Genomic DNA, 20,980 nt, shown 5'->3' on the forward strand with positions numbered 1-20,980 from the left:
GGCAGTTCAGTTCGGCCTACCTCCGGGCTCCCGCATCCCCGGGGTCTCCGGGGCCCCACCCTCTTCTCGGTGCCGCGGCGCGCGAGCCCCCTCCCAGGCACCCCAGTGCTTCCCTGCGCTTTCCATTCCGGGAGTTTCCGCCTCGGCTTCTCCGGGTCCTCTTGTCATCCCCTGGGTTCCCCCAGATCCTCACCCCTCCACACACACACTCCCCCCTTCCTAGAGGTTCCACCTTTGGACTGTCTCCTTGGCAGCTTTTTTCGTTTCCAAAGGGTCCCCCTGCTGTCTTCTCCTGCGCTCCTGGCCCCCTCCTCTTTCCCCGGACCCCTCCCTCCTCTTGATCCGGCGGGAACAGTGCCCTGACTTGAGGGCAGGATCCCTGGCTAGGCTCTTGGGGCCTGTCTGGGCTGGGGTTCCTGGGAAGATCGGCCCAGGGTCCGAGACTCCGGACCCTGCCCGTGCCCTTTGCGTCTTGATGGGCCGGAGAGGCGGATCTGATGAGGTCCGGGCTGGAGATCTAGAAAAGTTGGCTCCCGGTCGGAAGGAGCATAGCTGCCGCTCCTTGGGGTTCATGATGATTCTGCTCCTTTCTTTGACTGCCTCTTGCCCTTGGTCTGGACTGGAGTGAACCAAGGGCTAGTTCTTAGCTGATGCAACTGCTGCCTTTTTTGGGAAGGAGGAGAAATGGTTGGGGGTGTCGACAACCTCCTCCTGATGGGGACTTGCCTGGAAGGGTGGGGCCGTTTTTCGGTGACCACACTCTGACGCCTCTTCCCCAGGAAGCCTTTTGGGGATGAGGTGTGAGGATGGAGAGGGAGAGAGCTTGGTGAGGGAAAGCGAATTTCGGCCTCAATGGCGGAGGACGGGTTTGAGGGAGCTGAGAGGCTACCAGAGGCCTCTCCCACCTTTTCCATTAGGAGGACCTTAAACCTCTGCCAAACTGTTTCCTGCCCTCTGAGCAGACAGACTAGCAGACAGACAGACTGAAGGCAGGAGGAGTGCTGCTGGTGGTGATACTTCCTGTGGAGGGGATGGGGGAGTGGGAGTTTGTGCAGAGGGCCTGGGCAGTCAGTGCCCGTGGCTCAGTCACACTGGCATTGCCTTCGTGAAGGTCAGGTCTTCCTCTGGCTCACGGGGAGAGGCAAGGACAGGTGACTTGTGGTGGAGGACTGGCTTTTGGAGAGATGCTGGGGCATGAATCACCAGCCTTGGCTTCCCTGTCTTCTCGGTTTGAGAGATTCCTTGGGGTTGGGTCTGATGCCCCTCTGCCTGTGGGCTGTGGGACACAGAGCAGGATCCAAGAATGTTTGTGACTTCTCCTGGGAATTCAGCTAGGTGGTTTGCACTCCATGTCTTGGGCACACCCGCTAGGAAGCAGTTTCCTCTGCAAACTTTGAACGGCCTTTCTGGACTGTGGGGTATCCTGAGGACTGCCCTGGTAGGTCAGAACCAGGGGAGGTCGCTGGGCCTTGGGTGGCTGCCTGGCTTGGCTCGGACCTCCCCTATAGGAGCTGGAGGGAAGGAATCAACCTGGTTCCCCACTCCCTCTCCTGAGAGTGGAGGTGATGCCAGGTTTCCACATGGGGACCCTGAGGCATGGGCTAATGGTATAAGACCTCATGGGGAGTCAGGTGGGATGGATATGAGGCCCTAGAGCCCAGCACACTATCTCGCCACCCCTTGACTCATTCATTCATTCAGTCAGTCAGTCATCCTTTAGTAAGTGCTTGGCCTGGGCCAGGAATAGTGGTAAGAGAACACAGTCCCTGGCCTCCTCTGAGCTGCCATCTAAGACGAGAGGCAGATAGGGAAACAGCAATACGGTGGCCAATGTAATAATGGCGACACAGAGACAGCCCAGAGGAAGGAGGCCTCAGCTCTGGGGGAATATGCAGGGGTGGTCAGCCTGTGTTTCTTGGAATAGGAGGGACTAGAAGAATCAGTGACAGGGAGTCCAGAGCTGGAGTTCTGGTCCGGGCTCTGCCACGGGCGAGTGACTGGACAGCCCAGCGTCGGTGGGCATCCCCATCCTTGCCGAGGAGGGTGGGTAGGGGCAGAGGCTGGCTTGGATGGCCTCTGTGCCTCTGCAGCTCTAAGTGCTTTACGGTCACAGTCACCTGAGTGGGGTTGCTGGCTTATTGACCTGTCCCCCTGTGAGGCTGGAGGCTGCCTTCTGCTTCTTTTCTCCCAGTGGAGTGCCTGGTGCTGAGTAGATGTGATAAATGCTCAGTGGCATCCATGGTTGCAAGGCTCCACAGTCCCTCAAAGAGCCGTTCGGGTCCCTTTGTCTGCCTGTGTCCCCTCTTCCCCCACTTCCTCCTTCCTGCTAACTCCTCCTTCTCCTTGGGCCACACTCCCAGCTCCTGGCTGGTGGAGGTGCTCCCCCTTCCCCTGCAGTGGTCTGATCACACTTCTCTCCCTACCCTGCCAGCTTGTCTTGTTCACGCGTGTGAGCAGTTCTGAGCAGAGTGCCTGGCATGTAAGTAGATGCTCGCTCAATGCTCCTTGACTAATCAACGATGGTTGGAGTTGTGTTTGAGTCGAAGTGGTGTGTCTGGGCTGAGGCTGTGTCTTTGCCTGGATCCAGCTCACCCCACCATAGCTCATCTCTCCCCACTTCCCACGTCCAGTGGGATCTAGCCAGGCCAAAGCACTCAGCGTTCTCTAGATGTCACGTTCTCTCCCCTCCAGGCAAACATACTGTTCCTTCTGCCTGGAATTCTCTCTCCCCAACTCCTCCTCTTCCTCGGGAGTCAACTCAGGCAGCACTTTTTCCAGGGAGCCTTCCCTGACCCCCTTGGTCAGGATCCAGTGGTTCTCCCATGTTCCCATAGCTTCTGGGTTCCGCCCAGCAGAGCCCTGGGCTCTTAAGAGCCAGTCGTCATTTTTGACTTGGCGTGTCCCCAGTAGACTGTCTAATTCTCTCTTGTCAGCCCAGAGCCCAGCCCAGGGCCTGGCACCGGTCAGGTGCTGAGAAAACGTTGGCCGCACAGCAGGTAACGCTGATAGTCACACTCAGCCCTTCACACTCAGCCCTGTTGACGTAGCTCTTGCTTCCTCGTAGGGAGGGAGCTTCCATGGAGCGAAAGGAATGCCAGGACCCTGCCCAGACAGATGTGGGCCAGCCTCAGCGCCGACAGCCAACACGCAGATAGCAGAGCCGTCCACGGGGTAAGGACTGGGCCCCTCTCCCTCCAGGTCAGCCACCGCCTCCGGTCAGGTGCCTTCCCCACCCTGGGGAGCACAGGGCAGTGTTTCCTTCTCTGTGGTCCTTTGCTCTTATTGCTGTAGGTCCAAGGCATCTAGGGCAGAGGTGGTGGGAGACAGAACTCTTCCTCCTTCTCCTGCCTCAGTGGCCAGCTGAGAAGTATATGGTTGCTGGACTCTTTGAACGCCGATGTCAAGCTTCGTTGCGAACCTCTGTTTTTTCTCGCTCAGCCCAGATCTTGTCAGTCTGGATTGTTGCTGCTGTCTTGTGATCACATTTCCCAAGGTGTGTTCCATGGAACACCAGTTTTTTTGGTCACGGTGGTTAGATAAGTCTGGAAAAAATAACTTATTGTCTTTGCCGCAGGACTTCTCAGAGCCTTGAACACATTGACCTGAGTATGATGAGGCTCTGAGAGGGAGCTAGCAGGTCGTGTTTCCCCACACTCGCTTGATCACGTGGACATATTTGGGGACTGGTTTCTTGGCCTACACTTTGGTTCCCAAAGGCAGGAGAGGGCACTGGTTAGGACCCAAATTTTGTAGTCACACCTGGGTTTGAGTCCCAGCTGTCACGTGCTTGAGGAGTGACTCTGGGCCAGTCACTGTACTTCTCTGAGCTTCAGTTTCCTTATCTATAAAAGGAGATAATATTAGCACCTTCCCTTCCTTTAGGATATTTTCAAAATTAAATATGTTGATAGAGGGAAGGCACTTAGCAGAGTGTGCATCCCAGAATGTGCTCCCTAATCGGAGTGGGGTGTGTGTAGACTGCTTTATAATTCGTAAAACACGCCCTCATCAATGATCTCCTTTGGTCATTTGAAGAAGCTCACGCAATGGCCTTTATCCCATGTACAGATGTGGAAACAGGCTCAGAGGGAGGAAGCCACTTGTCCCAAATCTTCAGGAAGGAAGGCAGGGACATGGGACTTGAACTAGACCCCAGGATCCTGAGCCAGGGTCCTTTATCCTGTGCCCGAGACCTCCCTGCATCTGCCTCCCAGCTCGGCTTTTTGTTAAGGAAGACCTGGCCGTCCCCAGCCTGGATTTTAAAAGAAAGTTATCTTCTTATTTTTGTTTTGTAATTACTCATACAGTTGAAGTTCATTATAGGTTCTTCTGTTTTGATCTTAGTGTCACATGGAAAGAGAACGTCTCCTGTGATCCCCATCTCCAGAGGTGCGAAGGGGAGGGGTGCGCCCTTCCACGGGTCTTATTACCATTTGCTTGTTTTTCCAAAATTGAGTGCTGTTAGAGCCGCTGGTTCCTACTTCCTCTTGCTCCGTTCACTGGTTCGGGCTGGACCTCTCTCCCAGGCCAGCATGGATGCGTGAGTCCTGTCAGCAGGGCCGATACCTGCCCGCCCGCCCACATTCTCACGTCTGGGGTTTTTGAGCTCCTTGTCGGGCATTGGGGCATTCGCAGCAGTGGAGCGGGTGGGAAGTGCCTGGTGGGTGATGTTGTTGACGCTCCTGTTTATTGGGACAAGGTCAGCAGATCCTGGCCCTGCCCTGTAGGAGTTTCCTGTTGGTTTTGAGGAATTCTGCCCCCTGCAGAGAGGAGGCCTGAGCTGAAGCCTTGCTGGCTGCTGTGAGCAGGAAGCAGCGGGTCCTGCTTATCTGGGAGCAGAATTCCTCCTCCGGGCCAGAGACGCTGGAGGGTGGCACGCTGGCCTGAGAGCTTTTGGCCTCCAGGTTTTAGCCTCCGCTGTGTGCCTGAGGCAGGGGTCGGGGTGGGGGGTAGGGAGGGACATGCATGAGTTCTTGCCTTTGCCTGAGTCTGGCTCTGACTCAGTTTACCCAGGCAATTCCTGGTGGAAGCCTCAGTCTTTGTCCCCTTGGAATGCTCCTTTCAGGTTTTCGCCTTGAGGGTGGGCAGGCGAGGAGAAGGCAGAGGGGCTGCCCTGTGATCCGGGTCTAAAGACACTCTGTTGGGGGGCTGGCCCCATGGCCGAGTGGTTAAGTTCATGCGCTCTGCTTCGGCAGCCCAGGGTTTTGCCGGTTCGGATCCTGGGCGCGGACATGGCACCGCTCATCAGGCCATGCTGAGGCAGCGTCCCACATGCCACAGCTAGAAGGACCCAGACCTAAAAATGTACAACTATGTACCAGGGGGCTTTGGGAAGAAAAAGGAAAAAATAAAATCTTTAAAGTTGCTCTGTTGGGGCTCAGGCGACCTCAAGATGGGATTCGGCAGGGGGATTTCTGGCCTGGCAGCCTGGTTTCGTGGAGCCGGGAGAGCGTGGTTTGGAGGATCAAGCTGGAAGTGGGGTCTGTGCCAGCACTCCCTGTCCCCTCCCTGGTGCCCCCTCAGCTCACTGTCCTCACCCTCTCCCTCTCCTGAGTTTCTTCCTCCCGTTCTTTCCCTGGAGTCTCTTTTTCTTTCTCCCATGAGGCCCTCCTGGCAGGGAGCCCCAGGAGCTGGCCCAGTAGACGATGCCCAGCCCCTCCGCCTTCCCCTCCTTCCAGCAGCAGGACCCGCATGGCCTGGGCTCGTCCTCAGTGGCTGTGGGCCTCGTGCTAGGCTGCGTGCCGGTTCCCTGCAGACCTTTACCAGCTTGCCCGCCACAGCTCCTGTGGGAGGAGGGCCACCATGTCACAGGCAGGGTAGGAGACCAAGGCTCGGAGGCACTTGCCCAAAGTTGTACAACTTAGGTGGCACAGCCAGGACTCGAACCCTCTTTGCCTCAGCAGCCTGTGCTCTCTCTATCCCACTTTCTACTTCCCTTTTTCTCTAGGTTCCCAGAGTCGCCCAGGAGCTTGCTAACAGTGCCGGTTCCCCTGGGTCCACCAGCACACGGCTGCAGAGTCAGAGCCTGGGGGCGGGCCCGGGAATCAGCTCGTTGAAGAAGCTCCCAGGCTTTCGCGAGGCAGGCCGCAGACCCTGCCGGGGTACACTGCCCAGGGCAACCCTGCAGCCCCGGGCCCCAGCTCTGGTGAGGTCCGTCCGCCGCCAGAACTGACACCTTGGGAGTGGAAGCAGGGCCGAGCTTCCTGCAGGATGGTGGCTTATCGTGACTTCCCAGTGTGTGTTGGAGGTTAGCCTTCCCTCCTCGAGGATGTGTGGGGCGAGGTTTCTCGAAGGGCTTTTACTCCCAGCCACAAACATCCTCTGCTCTCTTTCCCAACACGTTTCTGCTGCATCTCGCATCTCGTAGCAAGTTCTATGTTTAACTGTCTCTTGAGGGCCGAAAACCTCAGAATTAAATAGGCTGCTGCACGATAGCCTCATGCCTGGAGCGGCCTCCACCGGAACCAAGCTGGCTGTAAAATTCCACGGCTTCACGCGCCACCTGGACACCCTCAGAGGTGCTGCTGCCAGGCTCCCGCCCTCTGACAGATTCGGCGAGCTGACCCAGGCGCTGACCAAGCTGGGGCAGGGCGGCGCAGGAATCCTGCCCTTCACAGCTCCCAGCCGGCACTTAGCATCAGGGTCCCCGCCCAGAGAGCCGGGCCCCTCGGTCCCAGTCCCAGGGGGCTCGGCAGAAACTGCATCTGCAGCCCCCCTCGGGGGCTCCTGTCCACGTTTCATAACCTGTCCAGGAAGGCAGTGCTGGGGGCCAATCAAGCCCCGTCTCCAAGGCCCGTCTGCCCCGATGGGCCCAGGCCGGACACCTGGCTTCTGGGCCCAAACCCAGAGCTGGGCTCCCTTCCAAAGTTTCCTTAAAGCCATACCTGAGAGACCAGAGGCATCTGAGCATGGCCTGCGAGGGTTCGCCGCAGAGGCCTTGAGTCCATATACTGTTAGGAAAATTGGGTGTTGTCCCACAAAGCATTTCTAGCGTTCTAGGTGCCCAGGGAGGCCCAGGAGACCTGCTTGCCTTTGAGGCAGATTGGCATGATGGAAAGTCAGACCTGGGATGCTCTTTCCCACCATCTTCTAGCTGTGTAGCCTTGGGCAGGTCACTTAACCTCTCTGGACCTCAGACTTCGCACCCATAAAGGGACTGATAAAACCTGTCATTAATATTAACAGCAGCTAACGTTACAGTCTTACTTTGTGGCAGGCACTGGGCCAAAAGCTTCCCATGGACTGGCTCATTCAGTCCTCGCTACAACCCTGTGAGGAGTAAACTCGTCAGCCGTTTTATAGATGAGGAAACCAGAGCCCCAGAGGTGAAGTGACTTTCCCAAAGTCAAACGCTGGTGAAGTGGGGAGCCGCCTCACTGATGCGCGTGGAGATCAGGAGCTGAGGCGGAGGGAGTGCTGGGTGCAGTGCTGGCACACAGTGCATGTCAGGGACCGGGAGCTCGAATGCCAGCCTGGTGGCGTGAGGGGAAGGCCTGGCCTGCTGCCTTGTGTGCTTGGCGTGGGGAGCCAGTGGGAGGAGCCCCAGCTGGGTGTCCCTCACCTGTCACCCTTCACCTTGAAAGCTGGCCACGCCCTTGCTAGTTTTCGTGAGGACAGACCTGTTTGGGAGGCTCAGCTCGAGTGTGAGAGCAGTTTGGAACTGAAACTTGTTTCCTCTGCCTCCTGCCCCAACTGTCTCCCCTCTTCCTTTCCCCCGGAAGTGAGGGTGTGCCCTTCTATGCAGGGTGAGCACCAAACCAGGCAGCGCCCCCAGCCGCTGACTCACCCCAGACAAGTGTGGGGGCCCAGAAGGCCACGCTCTGCTCTTGGGTGGGTGGGGGCTGTGTCACCAGGTGACGAGATGAAACCTCTCCTCCCCCTCCTGGCTCTGGGACCAAAGGAGGCCACTGAGCAAGGAGCAGATTCACAGGCCCGGAGCTCTCCCAGGACAAGGCCAGTGACCCAGAGTCTTCCTTGGGCCTCTAGGGAATGGCCCTTCCCCCGGGACGGGGCTGGAGGAACAGCCTTCCTGAGAGCGGCGGAGCAGGGCCGCCTCCCGCCTCCCCCCTGCCCGGGAAGTCTTCCCAGCATTGCTGTTTGGGCTTTAACAAAAGGCTCTCTGTGCCATGTTTACCCGCGGCCCGACCTGCCTGCCACGCTCAGGTGTGAGCGCCAAGCCTCTGGGACGAGGGGTGGCGTGTCAGGCCTGGACTCCCTTCCCCGTCCATAAGGAGCGTCCAGAGGAAGTCAACAGCGCAGCCCAGGCCTGACACCTAAGGGGTGGTTCTGAGAGCAAATCGCCAGCTCTCTCCTTTCGTCCTTTCCCGGGGTCCTGACCCTGCGAGGGTCCCCAGAAGTCCACGCTCCTGAGTGTGGTTGGTGAGTCCTGGAGGCTCTGGGGGCCCCTGGCCGTCTGGTCTGTGCTCAGCGGTGTTTGTCCTTGCGGCTCAGCCCTCACCTGGGTGTCCCCCTACTGAATGCTGGAGGGTTTTCTGCGATGGCAGGTGGGTTGTAGTAACTATAGCCCCGCTTCCTCTGTGCCAGGTGTTGGACTGTCAACGTTAGATGGTGTTATTTTCAGTTCTCACAATAGGCTTCCGGGATGGGTACTGTAACGTTCCCATTTTACAGTTGAGGAAACTGAGGCTCCGAGAGGACACGTCGTTTGTCGCGGGGTCTGAGCTCACCCCGCTGCTTCCCTGTAGGGAGGCGTCCTGTTGAGGAGCCCGTGTCCCTGGGGAGGGCAGGCACGGGCGCGCTAACCTTTCTCTAACCTCAGAAACCACGTGGTGAGGGAGCTCTTCTGTTTTTTTCCCAAGTATTTTTTCTACTCAGAAGCACTAAATTTCAATCATAGGAGAATGTATAATGTAGGCGACCCTCTACAACCTTACCCACCCTCAGACTCACCCACATAGAGTTCTGTGTATAGCTTTCCAGATGTTTCTATGTTTACAGTGGTAAGTTTGTTGCTGACATAATTTTTTATAACAAGAATGGGATCCTACCTGTTTCCCCTAATTTTTGTTATTATAGTAAAATATATATAACGTAAAATTTAACATCTTAATCATTTTTAAGTGTACAGTTCAGTGGCATTTAGTTACATTCAAACATTATGCAACCGTCACCGCCATCCACCTCCAGAACTTTTTTCCTTGTGCAGAATTGCAGCTCTGCACTGTTGGACACTAACTCCCCTTCATCCCCTCCCCCGGCCCCTGGTAGCCCCTGTTCTACTTTCTGTCTATGAATCTGACGACTCTGGGTGCCTCCTGTGGTTGGGATCAGCAGTGTTTGTCGTTTTGTGACTGGCTTCTTCCATGGATCATACATTTTATATCCTGGGCAGCTTTTTTTTTTTTGAGGAATATTAGCCCTGAGCTAACATCTGCTGCCAATCCTCCCTTTTTTTTTTTTTTTTTTTTGCTGAGGAAGACTGGCCCTGAGCTAACATCGGTGCCCATCTTCTCTCCTTTTTATGTGGGACGCCTGCCACAGCATGGCTTGCCAAGCAGTGTATAGGTCCACACCTGGGATCCGAACCACTGCACCACCAGGCCAGCCACCCCTTTTTTCTTTTTTTTTTTTACTACTCAATATCTCTTGGACAGCTTTTGCATCACTGTATACAGATCTATGAGGTAGGGAGCATTATTCTCATTTCAAAGTTGCCAGAACACAGGCTCGGGCTAAATAATTTGCCTGAGGTCAGGGAATTAGCTCATCCTGGAGCTGGATTTGAACCTGTGTGCTCCTGACTCCAGCGCTCTTGGCTTTGCACTCCTCGACACCCGCCTGCCACTGAGGGGATGATAAGGCTGTCTGGGTTGCTTTATCTGACTCCCCTGGGACAGGGCTGCTCCAGCCCTGCCGCAGGAACCTGGTCGCGCTCCTCCCCACCTGCGTGTGCTGCACTGTGGGAAGGGGCTAGCTTCTTCCTACCCACTTCCGCGCGTCTCCCTGGGGCCGGGCGGGCGGACCAGGCAGGGTGCTGCTGCCCCGTGCTGGCTGTAGTATCCTCAGAGGCCACAGGTGCTGCTGCGCCAGGGAGGAGCAGGCCAGTTGCAAGGAGGAGCCGAATCTGCTGCCCTGGCAATTGGTCCACGCGGTAGCCGCTGCCTCCCGCTGAACCTGGCCCGGGTGAGGACCAGAGGGAGCACCAGCCAGGAGGAGCAAGAACGGATGATTGTTTTGGTAATTTGTATGCAATAGTTTAAGCACAGAGAAAAGTATAAAACTAGAACAGATGTCTTTGTATGCAGGACTCAGCTTTGTCAGACCTTAAGGTTTTGCAAGTCACACACACTCTCTCTCAAATTATTTCAGACACAATCCCATCCTCCTCCCTCTCTCTGGGTGAAATTATTATCTTGATTTTGGGGCTCTCCACGCATGTTTTTATAGCTTCCCTACACTTGGATAGATAGGTTGTAGAAAACCTTATATAGTGTGCGTATTATTCTACAGCTTGTTTTTTGGCTCAGCGTTGTTTTTGATGTCTATCCATGTGGATATGTATAGCTGTGGTTCGTTGACTTTCATTGCTTTCACGTTCCGTTGTATGATTAGAGCAATTTATCTTTTCTCCTGCTGATGGACATTTCGGTTCTTGCTAATTTTTTACTGTTAGGAACAACTCTTAGCATTCTTGTCGGTGCCTTTCCAGGGCTTCACACTTATGCATAAAGCGACTCTCTAAGGTCTGTAACTAGGAGAGAAATTGCTGGATTGTGGGATGTGTGCATCCTCATCTAGGATTTCAGCATTTTTGCCAGTTGCAGGGAGTGGAATATGTTGTAATTTGCATTCCCTGACTAGTAATGAGGTTAAGAATTATTTCACGCCTCAATTTCCATTTGTGTTTTTTTCCTGTGAATTGTCTATTTTTTCCTGTTGGCTTGCCTTTGTGTGTGTTTGTAGGAGTTCTGTATTCTGGATGTTAATCCTTTGCTAGTTACGTTGCTGTCAGTGCTGCTCACTCCTAGTGACCCTGTGGACAGTGGAGCAGAACCCTGCCTGGTCTTTCTGTGCCATCCTCTGACCTTCTGGCGCTATCAGACAGTGCTCCTATTGTCTGCTGTTCATAGGTTTTCATGGCCAGTTTTTCGGAAGTGGATAGCGAGGTCCTTCTTCCTAGTCTGTCTTATTCTGGAAGTCCACCATGGGTGACCCTGCTGGTATTTGAAATACTGGTGGCATAGCTTTCGGCATCACAGCAACACAGAGCCACCACAGTGTGACAACCTGCAGACGGGTGGTGTGATTCCCTGGCCGGAAATAAACCCGGGTTGCAGTGGTCAGAGCACCGAATCCTAACCACCAGACCAAGTCTGTGGGTTCTTTTCGCTTTCTTTTTATTGTATCCTTTGATGTGCATACATTGTAAATTTAATGTGATCGGTATATCAATCTTTTCCTGTGATGGTTCATACTCTTTGTGATGAGAAATCCTTCCCTGTCTTAAAGGCATTAAGATGGTCTTTTAGACTTTTTCTTTAAATGTTTTCAGGTTTGCCTAGGTGTTTAAGTCACTGGAATTTATTTTCCTGTGAGGAGGTAGATGGGCTATGCTTTTTTTGTGTACGTAACTGACAGCCGGCTCTGTTTATGGACGCCCATTCTTTCCCCCTGACCTGCAGAGCCAACACTGTCATGTCTAATTTTCCAGAAATTTGGGTGTCTGTTTCTAGGCTTACTCTTCTGTGCCTTTGGCCCACCAATCTACCCCTCCATCAGCACCACGTTGGCTGAATTCCTATAGCTTTGTAGTAAGCTTCCTCCCACCTTATTCTTCCAAGTTGTCTTAGCTCTTCTTGATCCTTCAGAATCATGATTTTAAAAAATCTTTTTTCTTAATTACCTGAGTAACATGTGCTTATGAGAGAAAATACAGGTAAGTTTGGGGTGAAAAAAGATTATAAGTAGCAGTCTAATCTCACTGCCAATATTGTTCAAATATATATACGTATGTGTATATATAAAACTTAGCGCAGAAGCGTTGCTCTGTCACGGTTTTGTCACCTACCTTTTGCATTTCACACACTTTGGACGTTTTCTCATTCTTTAAGTCATGAAGCGTTTTGCTCTAACGTGTTCCGTTATTTCGTGGTTTTCCATCATCTGATCATTTAATAAATATTCAACCGTTCACTTAATACCGGGCATCTGGGTCGTTTACAGTTTTCCTGGGGTATAAATAACACTGGGATGAACATCCCAGTCTTTCCCAGACAGTGGCCGTCCTCCCTCCTGACACTTCTCCATCCTGGGCTCAGCCCAGTGCAGCAGCCCTGCTCCGCCGTCTGTACTCCGGGCTCTGCACAGGGCTGGGATGAATCTAGAGGGTCCGGCAGGGCACCCAGCCTCCTCACTCCCCCCGACCCCTCGGCGGTCCCTTGCCCACTGCCTCCCTAGCTTTACTGGGGTGCAGCCAGCAGTCTCCCCCCTCACTGGTGGGTGCTAATCCCCAACCTCTAGGAGGGCACAGCCTCCAGCTTAAAGTGACACATCTTTCTGGAAGACGGGGAGTTAGCTAGACCAGAGCTCGGAGGACAGCGGCACGTGCCTTTTTGTCTTTTCTCAGCCGCCCTGATTTCAACCCTTTAATCTTTGTCCTCTATTCAGAATCCTGTCCAAATTCTCCATCTCTTGGGGCAGAGACCTGACCTGACCCGGCTCCCCATCGCCCGCTCAGAGCTACAAAAGAACATCCAATCCCCACACTGGGGGCCAGTTTTTTCTTTCTTTTTTTTTTTTTTTTTGGCTCTATTTATTTTAAATTCTGTGCTATTTTTCAATCACAAAGATAATGCATGCTGGTAACAAATTACAGTTTCCTTTCATTCTGCCCCTGTTCCCACTCTTAAGAGGGAGCCTTCCCCACCGTGCGGGGAATGTTGGTCAAAGGTTTATCAAAATGGGATTGTCTTTATTTATTATTCTGGATCTCGCTTTTTTTCAAAATGACATTACGTACAGAGCTACTTTGTTCCACTGAGAGGGCCCTGTTACATTCGAGTGACTCCTTCAATGTCCCAGGATGTGCTGATTGCCCACCTGCCGTGTGCCAGGCCTTAGCTAACTCTGTGTCTGCGAGCCCCGTGGGCGGTCTCCTTCTTGCGTTTCCTTCCTTCATGCTCTGGGTCTGCACACTTTTCGTTCACCCGTCAACGGTCTGTTGAAGTCAAGATTGCAGGCTTGTGTCTGTTTTAGCCCCATTCCATGCATGGGGGGCCTAAGGCTCAGAGAGGTGAAGTCACCTGCCCAGTGTCACTCCACTGCTGGGTGGCAGAGCCCAGACTGGCCCCGGCTGTCCCTCTGCCTCTAAGCTCTCATCACCGCTGCTCAGCACTTGCTGTCCACCTGCCTGAGGTCGCACACACAGCAGTTTGGGAAACCTCATTCCTATGACTTCTTGATAGTCCTGGGAGCTTGGCAGGGCGTCTGTTACTGTGCCTGTTTTATGGGTGGGGAGGCCAAGGGGCCGAGAGGGGATGGAGTCCTGGCTCCTGGACAGCGCCTCTCCCTCCCTCCTGGCTGGCTGGCAGAACCGGCCGGGACAAGGGTGTCTGTGGCGGCGTCAGGGCTCTAGAGCTGGAGCCCTGCCCTCTGACCTGGGGGTGGGCTGCAGTCAGTGTAAGGGAGGCCCCAGGATGGGCAGGAGCCTGGGATCACACGCTGCTTGGTACTTTGACCACCTTTTACAAAACATGGCACATCCATGACACATTCTCTGCTCCCTTCCAGACGGGGAAACTGAGGCCCTGGGGGAGAAGCTGTCGCACTGCCTGCAGGAAACTTCCTGAAGAGGACGCTTTCCATAACTGGGACTAAAGGTCCCCAGTGCCCTGAATCTGCCCCTTTCCCTTAGGGGTGCTCTCCTGACCGCACCCAGGTGTGCCCCGGGGCAGCTGTCAGGTGGGATCTGCTCCGTCTGAATGGCCCCCCGGAGGTGCTGCTTGTCTGGCGCCATCACAGATCCGGGTTTGAAGGTGGCCTCTGTCACTTACAGGCGGTGTGAAGTCGGGCACATGACTTCTCTCCCTGAGCCTCAGTTTCCCTATCTATAAAATGGACGTGAAGAATATTATTCAGCCTTAAAAAAGAAGGAAAGTCTGACACATGCTACAACACGGATGAAATTTGAGGACATTATGTTAAGTGAAATAAGCCAGTCACAAAAGGACAAGTGCTGTATGATTCCACTTCTGTGAGATACTGGCGTTGTCAGAGTCATAGGGATGGAAGGCGGAACGGTGTTTGCTGGGGTCAGGGGGTAATGGGGAGTCATTGTTTAGTGGGGATAGTTTCCGTTTTGCAAGATAAAAAGAGTTCTGGATGGTGGTGATGGTTGTACAACAATGTGAATATACTTCATGCCACTGAACTGTACACCTACAAATGGTTGAAATGGTAAACCTTATGTGTATTTTACCCCAATAAAGAAAGAATTTTGAGGGAAAAAATGGCTGCAAAAACTATAGGCCTCCTGGGCTTGTGAGGGTTCTGGGTTGGCCTTTGTCATCAGTCTGGGAACCAGCAGCTGCTCCAGCTGAGGGTGTGTAGTCACCTTGAGCTCCTGGGTGGGTCCCTGCCCTGGAGCTCCCTTCCTGGGCTCCGGCTGCTTCCCCCGGGCCCTCAGGGTTGGGCAGGGGCAGGGAGAGCCCGAAGCCACGCCTCTGCTGCGTCCCTTGGCCCCGCCCTCATCCACCTGAAACTCTGCCTTCCCCCCCATCCCTTCCCTGTGCCCCATTCCTGCCCCGGCCCCCTCACAGGCACTCTCTTGAGACCCGCTGAATTTATTGAGCACCTACTGTGTGCTGAAGACTCCCATCCTCAAGGAGCATCTGACCTCACCCGGGTGACGGGTGACGAGGAGGGTGAGGACAGATGACATCAGCCAAAACCATCTGCCCGCCCCACTCTGCCCTGAACGCTTTAAAAGCGTGAATTCGTGGACTCCTCCCAGTGGCCCTCTGAGGTACTGTCCCATTGTGTTTGTGAAGAACCTGAGGCCGGCAGCCGGTGAGGACCTTGCCCAAGGCCGTGCAGCAAGGCCCAGGCTGCAGGCGGCCAAGCCCAGGCCTGCACCTACGTCTCCGGCAGCAGCCACTCCAGAGGGGGCCCTGGCCACCTCCTCCTCCCTGGCACCCCTGGGGGCTAGAGCCTGGGGTTTGGTGCCTGCACCTGCTTTCTAGATTCCCCCCAAAACCCCATCAGAGAGGGGCAGTGGCTTGTCCAGGGTCTCACAGTGAGTTGGAGGCAGAAACCTGGGTGCAGCGAGAGGGCGACCCCCCTCAGACAGGTCACCCACACGAGGCCGGGCCTGCGCTGGACTCCCAGTCCTGCCCTTTTAACCTCCGTGACCTGGGCCCCAGCTCTGCCCCTCTGAACCTCCGTGGCCTCCTCTGCGCAGTGGAATGGTGACACCAGGGGGGAGCCTCAGGGACCGGCACAGGACTGTCGCCTCCACGAAGCCCTTCTCAGCGGGAGGGTGGCATTTGTCCCTCCTCTTGCAGCCAGGGCTGCCCCTGCCCCCACACAGGGTCCAGTGTTTCCGGCCTTCGTCTGTCTCTCCCACCTGCCTACGTGCTCACACTAGACCGAGAGGCAGACACACCTTAGTCACTCTTGTTGCCCCCAGGGGACCTAGCCCAGGGCTGCACCGAGAGCTCGCCATGTGCTTCCAGACTGGGTGTTGCGGGTGAGGGCGGTTAGAGCCATCATACCCGAAGGGACTGGCTGTTCTGCCTCTCTGAGCCTCAGGCTCCCTCACCTGTAAGGGAGCTGTGAACCTTCCCGCTTCAGAGCCAGCAGGAATCAGGAAGGCCACACGGGCAGAGCCCAGGACAGCGGGCCCAGGTGCAGCTCCTGCCTAAGAGCTGGCGCTCCAGTGGGTCGACACACCCACTCCCCTCCCAACTGGTGAGGCAGCAACCACATCCTGCCTGGTCATACATGGCCCCCACCCCCCGTGTCTGTCATCCTGCCGTGGCAGTCTCCTTCTGGACTCTCCAGGGCAGGCTGTTGCATGCCCTCAGGCCCTCTGTCTTGGCCCCTCCTTCCTTCCGGTCCCCAATCTTTGGGCGCCTGCCTGGATGTGCACTCGGGGATCCGGGAAGGGAGGGACGAGTATCTGGGTGTCTTTCAGCTGGAGGCCAGCCGTGTGATTCAGCAGGCCCTCCCTGGAGTGCCACTTTCCCAGGAGTGTGGGTGGCGTGAGGAGCCAGCTGGTCATTAGAGGGCCCGGGCCTTCCTGGGGGGTGGTCACTCACCCTGGCCTCTGAGTCCTGGCCTTAGCAGGAGGGCTGACCCCTGGGCTGGAGCCGCCGGCCAGGGCGGGTGGTGGTGTCTGCTGGCCCCGTGGTGACCTGAGCTCTGGGAAACCCCAGGGGGTGGGGATGCTGGACTCCTGCCCGTGTGTGGGGCCTCGGGCAGGTGGACAGGGTGCCTGCGCAGTGGTGAGGACCTGGACAGGGAGGTGGAGAGACAGGCCTGGGCTTGGTCTCGGCTCTGCCCTGAGTGGTACAGGGGCTTGGGCAGGTGACTTCACCTCCCTGAGCCCTAGTTCCCTCATCTGTGGAAGGGGGACACAGATAGGCCCTACATCTGGGCTTCCAAGGGATTCCATGAGGCAATTCCACATGGGGTAAGGGCTGGCCTAGCGCCTGGCACATGTCCATCTGTTAAGTGCCCCGCTTCCCTCCCAGGGTCTGGCTTGCCTTCCTCCTGTCCTCCCCACCCATCCCTGTGTGTTCTAGACATACGGCCTGGGAAGCATTTGACTTTTGCAGGGAGGCCCTGTTTTCTGAAGTGTTCGTTACCATGGTCATTATTAATATTACCAGTAATCAGAATGAGGTGGCCCAGTCCCATAACCTGGGCCCCCTTGTTCTTCTCCCAAAAGAACAGACCCATTTGTCAAAACACAAGTATGTAGGGGGCTGGCCCCACGCATAGTGGTTAAGTTTGGCACACTCTGCTTCAGCAGCCCAAGTTCACAGGTTCAGATCCTGGGTATGGACCTACACTACTCGTCAGCCATGCTGTGGAGGCATCCCACATGCAAAATACAGGGACGTTGACACAGATGTTAGCTCAGGGCTAATCTTCCTCAAGCAAAACAAGAGGAAGATTGGCAACAAATGTTAGCTCAGGGCGAATCTTCCTCAGGAAGAAACAAAACAAAACACTCCACAGGTATTTAAACCTTGATTTAAAATGTAGATTCTAGATTAGAAAATAGGGAGTAAAGTAAAATCACACTATTATTTAAAAAAATATACACAAAAAGAACCAGAAGGTTATTACTCCGTGAAAAGTCAGCAGTGGGTAACCCAGGCCAGTGTTCTTCAAGGAATTTCTCTTGTGGTCCTTATGCTTTTTTATATTTTCCCAGCATTCTCCAGGGAACATCCAGTACATTTTTTATCTCGTTACAGCCTCACAGGCTGTTCGTTACAAGCAGCATATCGTGGCAGGGCGGTCCTGGACGAGGTGATCCGAGGACGGGATTCCTTCCACAGGATTATTTTGTTGTACAGCTCCTGGATGTCACTGGCTGGATTTCCTGAACGTGGCAAATCATTTGTGGCACTGAAGTCACGTGTTGAAAATCAGATTCCTAGGCTCTGCCGGAGACCTGCCCAGTTGGACTTTCGGGGAGAATCTGCTGCTGTCGATTTAGTTTCTTTATACACACCCACGTAGACGCACACAGCCAGAGATGATTTTACAGAAATGCATAAGTGTGATCATGTCATCCAGCTTGGGCTGGATAGCCGTCTGGTTTTCTTGTCCTCCCCCTGTGTGGCCCCTCCCCCGGGAGCCTGTCATTACACCTGCTGTGTGTGTGTCCTTCCGGTTTCCCCTTGGAGTTCCCAGAATCCTGTATGGACATAACTGCATGCACACAGGTACAACTTTTAAAATCTCCCTATTTTTCCTACAAAAGTGAGTGCATATTAAACTCTGTCTTCCGCATTTGGCTTTTCTCACACTCCGCATAAATCTCTTTGGGTCACTGGTGCAACTTCACGGCGGCTGGTTCCTAGTGAGCCGGAAGTTTTCGCCAAGCCCCTCTGGTCAGTCTGATCATTAGGAAGATGGGGTCTAGACCGGAATTCCGAATGCTCTTGCTGGAAAGCAGGGGCTGCCCCTGTGAGGCTGCAGGAGCATCTGTCAGCGTGGGCCCTGACCTCAGGGCTCGGTCTTCCGTCTGTTAAGTGGGGAGGCTGCCTGCCTTCCCCTGGGGTGGTTTCCCAGCCTCCCAGGACCATGTGGTTTCTGGAGAAAGGCCAATCCATGGGCCGCCCAATGAGTGGCAAAGCTATGACTCCCAGCTAGACTACAGGTGGAATTTTGGATCACGGCCCCGTTGTCTCCTTCCCCTGACCCCTGGATCCCAGAAAGGCAGGCCACCCTGCAGTAACCCCTTGCTGTGGTCTGTTTCAGGTTGAACCATGATTCCAGTGACAGAGCTCCGCTACTTTGCGGACACGCAGCCAGCGTACCGGATCCTGAAGCCGTGGTGGGACGTGTTCACCGACTACATCTCCATCGTCATGCTGATGATCGCAGTCTTTGGGGGCACGCTGCAGGTCACCCAGGACAAGATGATCTGCCTGCCTTGTAAGTGGGTCACCAAGGACTCCTGCAATGACTCTTTCCGAGGCTGGGCAGCCCCTGGCCCAGAGCCCACCTACCCCAACTCCACGGTCCTTCCAGCCCCTGATACAGGCCCCACGGGCATCAAGTACGACCTAGACCGGCACCAGTACAACTACGTGGACGCCGTGTGCTATGAGAACCGCCTGCACTGGTTCGCCAAGTACTTCCCCTACCTGGTGCTTCTGCACACGCTCATCTTCCTGGCCTGCAGCAACTTCTGGTTCAAGTTCCCACGCACCAGCTCGAAGCTGGAACACTTCGTCTCTATCCTGCTTAAGTGCTTCGACTCGCCCTGGACCACGCGGGCCCTGTCGGAGACAGTGGTGGAGGAGAGTGACCCCAAGCCGGCCTTCAGCAAGATGAACGGCTCCATGGACAAGAAATCGTCAACTGTCAGCGAGGACGTGGAGGCCACTGTACCCATGCTGCAGCGGACCAAGTCTCGGATCGAGCAGGGCATCGTGGACCGCTCGGAGACGGGCGTGCTGGACAAGAAGGAGGGGGAGCAAGCCAAGGCGCTATTTGAGAAGGTGAAGAAATTTCGGACCCACGTGGAGGAGGGGGACATCGTATACCGCCTCTATATGCGTCAGACCATCATCAAGGTGATCAAGTTCATCCTCATCATCTGCTACACCGTCTACTACGTGCACAACATCAAGTTCGACGTGGACTGCACTGTGGACATTGAGAGCCTAACGGGCTACCGCACCTACCGGTGTGCCCACCCCCTGGCCACGCTCTTCAAGATCCTGGCGTCCTTCTACATCAGCCTGGTCATCTTCTACGGCCTCATCTGCATGTACACGCTGTGGTGGATGCTGCGGCGCTCGCTCAAGAAGTACTCGTTCGAGTCCATTCGCGAGGAGAGCAGCTACAGCGACATCCCCGACGTCAAGAACGACTTTGCCTTCATGCTGCACCTCATCGACCAGTACGACCCGCTCTACTCGAAGCGCTTTGCTGTCTTCCTGTCAGAGGTGAGCGAGAACAAACTGAGGCAGCTGAACCTCAACAACGAGTGGACGCTGGACAAGCTGCGGCAGCGGCTCACCAAGAACGCGCAGGACAAGTTGGAGCTGCACCTGTTCATGCTCAGCGGCATCCCCGACACTGTGTTTGACCTGGTGGAGCTGGAGGTTCTGAAGCTGGAGCTCATCCCCGACGTCACCATCCCGCCCAGCATCGCTCAGCTCACGGGCCTCAAGGAGCTGTGGCTCTACCACACAGCAGCCAAGATCGAGGCGCCCGCCCTGGCCTTCCTGCGTGAGAACTTGCGGGCGCTGCACATCAAGTTCACGGACATCAAGGAGATCCCGCTGTGGATCTACAGCCTGAAGACGCTGGAGGAGCTGCACCTGACGGGCAACCTGAGCGCAGAGAACAACCGCTACATCGTCATCGACGGGCTGCGTGAGCTCAAGCGCCTCAAGGTGCTGCGGCTCAAGAGCAACCTGAGCAAGCTGCCCCAGGTGGTCACAGATGTGGGCGTGCACCTGCAGAAGCTGTCCATCAACAACGAGGGCACCAAGCTCATCGTCCTCAACAGCCTCAAGAAGATGGTGAACCTGACGGAGCTCGAGCTGATCCGCTGCGACCTGGAGCGCATCCCCCACTCCATCTTCAGCCTCCACAACCTGCAGGAGATCGACCTCAAGGACAACAACCTCAAGACCATCGAGGAGATCATCAGCTTCCAGCACCTGCACCGCCTCACCTGCCTTAAGCTGTGGTACAACCACATCGCCTACATCCCCATCCAGATCGGCAACCTCACCAACCTCGAGCGCCTCTACCTGAACCGCAACAAGATCGAGAAGATCCCCACCCAGCTCTTCTACTGCCGCAAGCTGCGCTACCTGGACCTCAGCCACAACAACCTGACCTTCCTCCCCGCTGACATTGGCCTCCTACAGAACCTCCAGAATCTGGCCGTCACGGCCAACCGGGTGAGTGGCCCTGCAGCAGCTCCATACACGGGCTAGCGGGCAAACTGGCCGTGGCCCATGGTGGGGGTGCTCAGGAGGCCCAGTGTCGCTGGACCGTCAGGTGCGCCCAGCTTTGGAGTGCTCACCTGTGGTTCCCACAGCCACCCAGGACGAGCTTGTTGAAAATACAAATTTCTGGGCCCCACCCCAGACCTGCTAAATCAGCATCTCTGGAGTTGGGAGCCTGTCTTTGTCACAGAATGCTGCAGAGTTCTCCTGCCAGGAGGGATGGTGTGGTCAGATGGGACCTGTCCCCACGGTGACCTTGCGCTGGATCCTCATAGGCAGGCATGTGCATGGGGAGGAGGTCCAAGGCCTGT

At 55.3% G+C, this 20,980-nt stretch overlaps 1 protein-coding gene across 4 annotated transcripts in view; it reads left to right on the top strand.

Annotated features, from left to right (window-relative positions):
• The window catches only part of LRRC8A (leucine rich repeat containing 8 VRAC subunit A), a 28,203-nt gene that overhangs the window by 300 nt on the left and 6,923 nt on the right, over positions 1-20,980 (top strand). Inside the window, exons 1-3 of one of the 4 annotated variants that reach the window (XM_070596814.1) lie at positions 615-2,479; positions 3,065-3,171; positions 18,457-20,621. In XM_070596814.1, the coding sequence (XP_070452915.1) occupies positions 18,465-20,621 (2,157 nt within the window). In that variant the 5' untranslated portion in view covers positions 615-2,479; positions 3,065-3,171; positions 18,457-18,464. Of the gene's footprint in view, positions 1-614; positions 2,480-3,064; positions 3,199-18,456; positions 20,622-20,980 lie in introns of those variants that run through there. The other 3 variants (XM_008520024.2, XM_008520025.2, XM_008520026.2) reach the window with 3 other exon arrangements.

The sequence above is a fragment of the Equus przewalskii genome, chromosome 26 (assembly GCF_037783145.1).
Source record: "Equus przewalskii isolate Varuska chromosome 26, EquPr2, whole genome shotgun sequence".
Classification (NCBI taxonomy): Eukaryota; Metazoa; Chordata; class Mammalia; order Perissodactyla; family Equidae; genus Equus; species Equus przewalskii.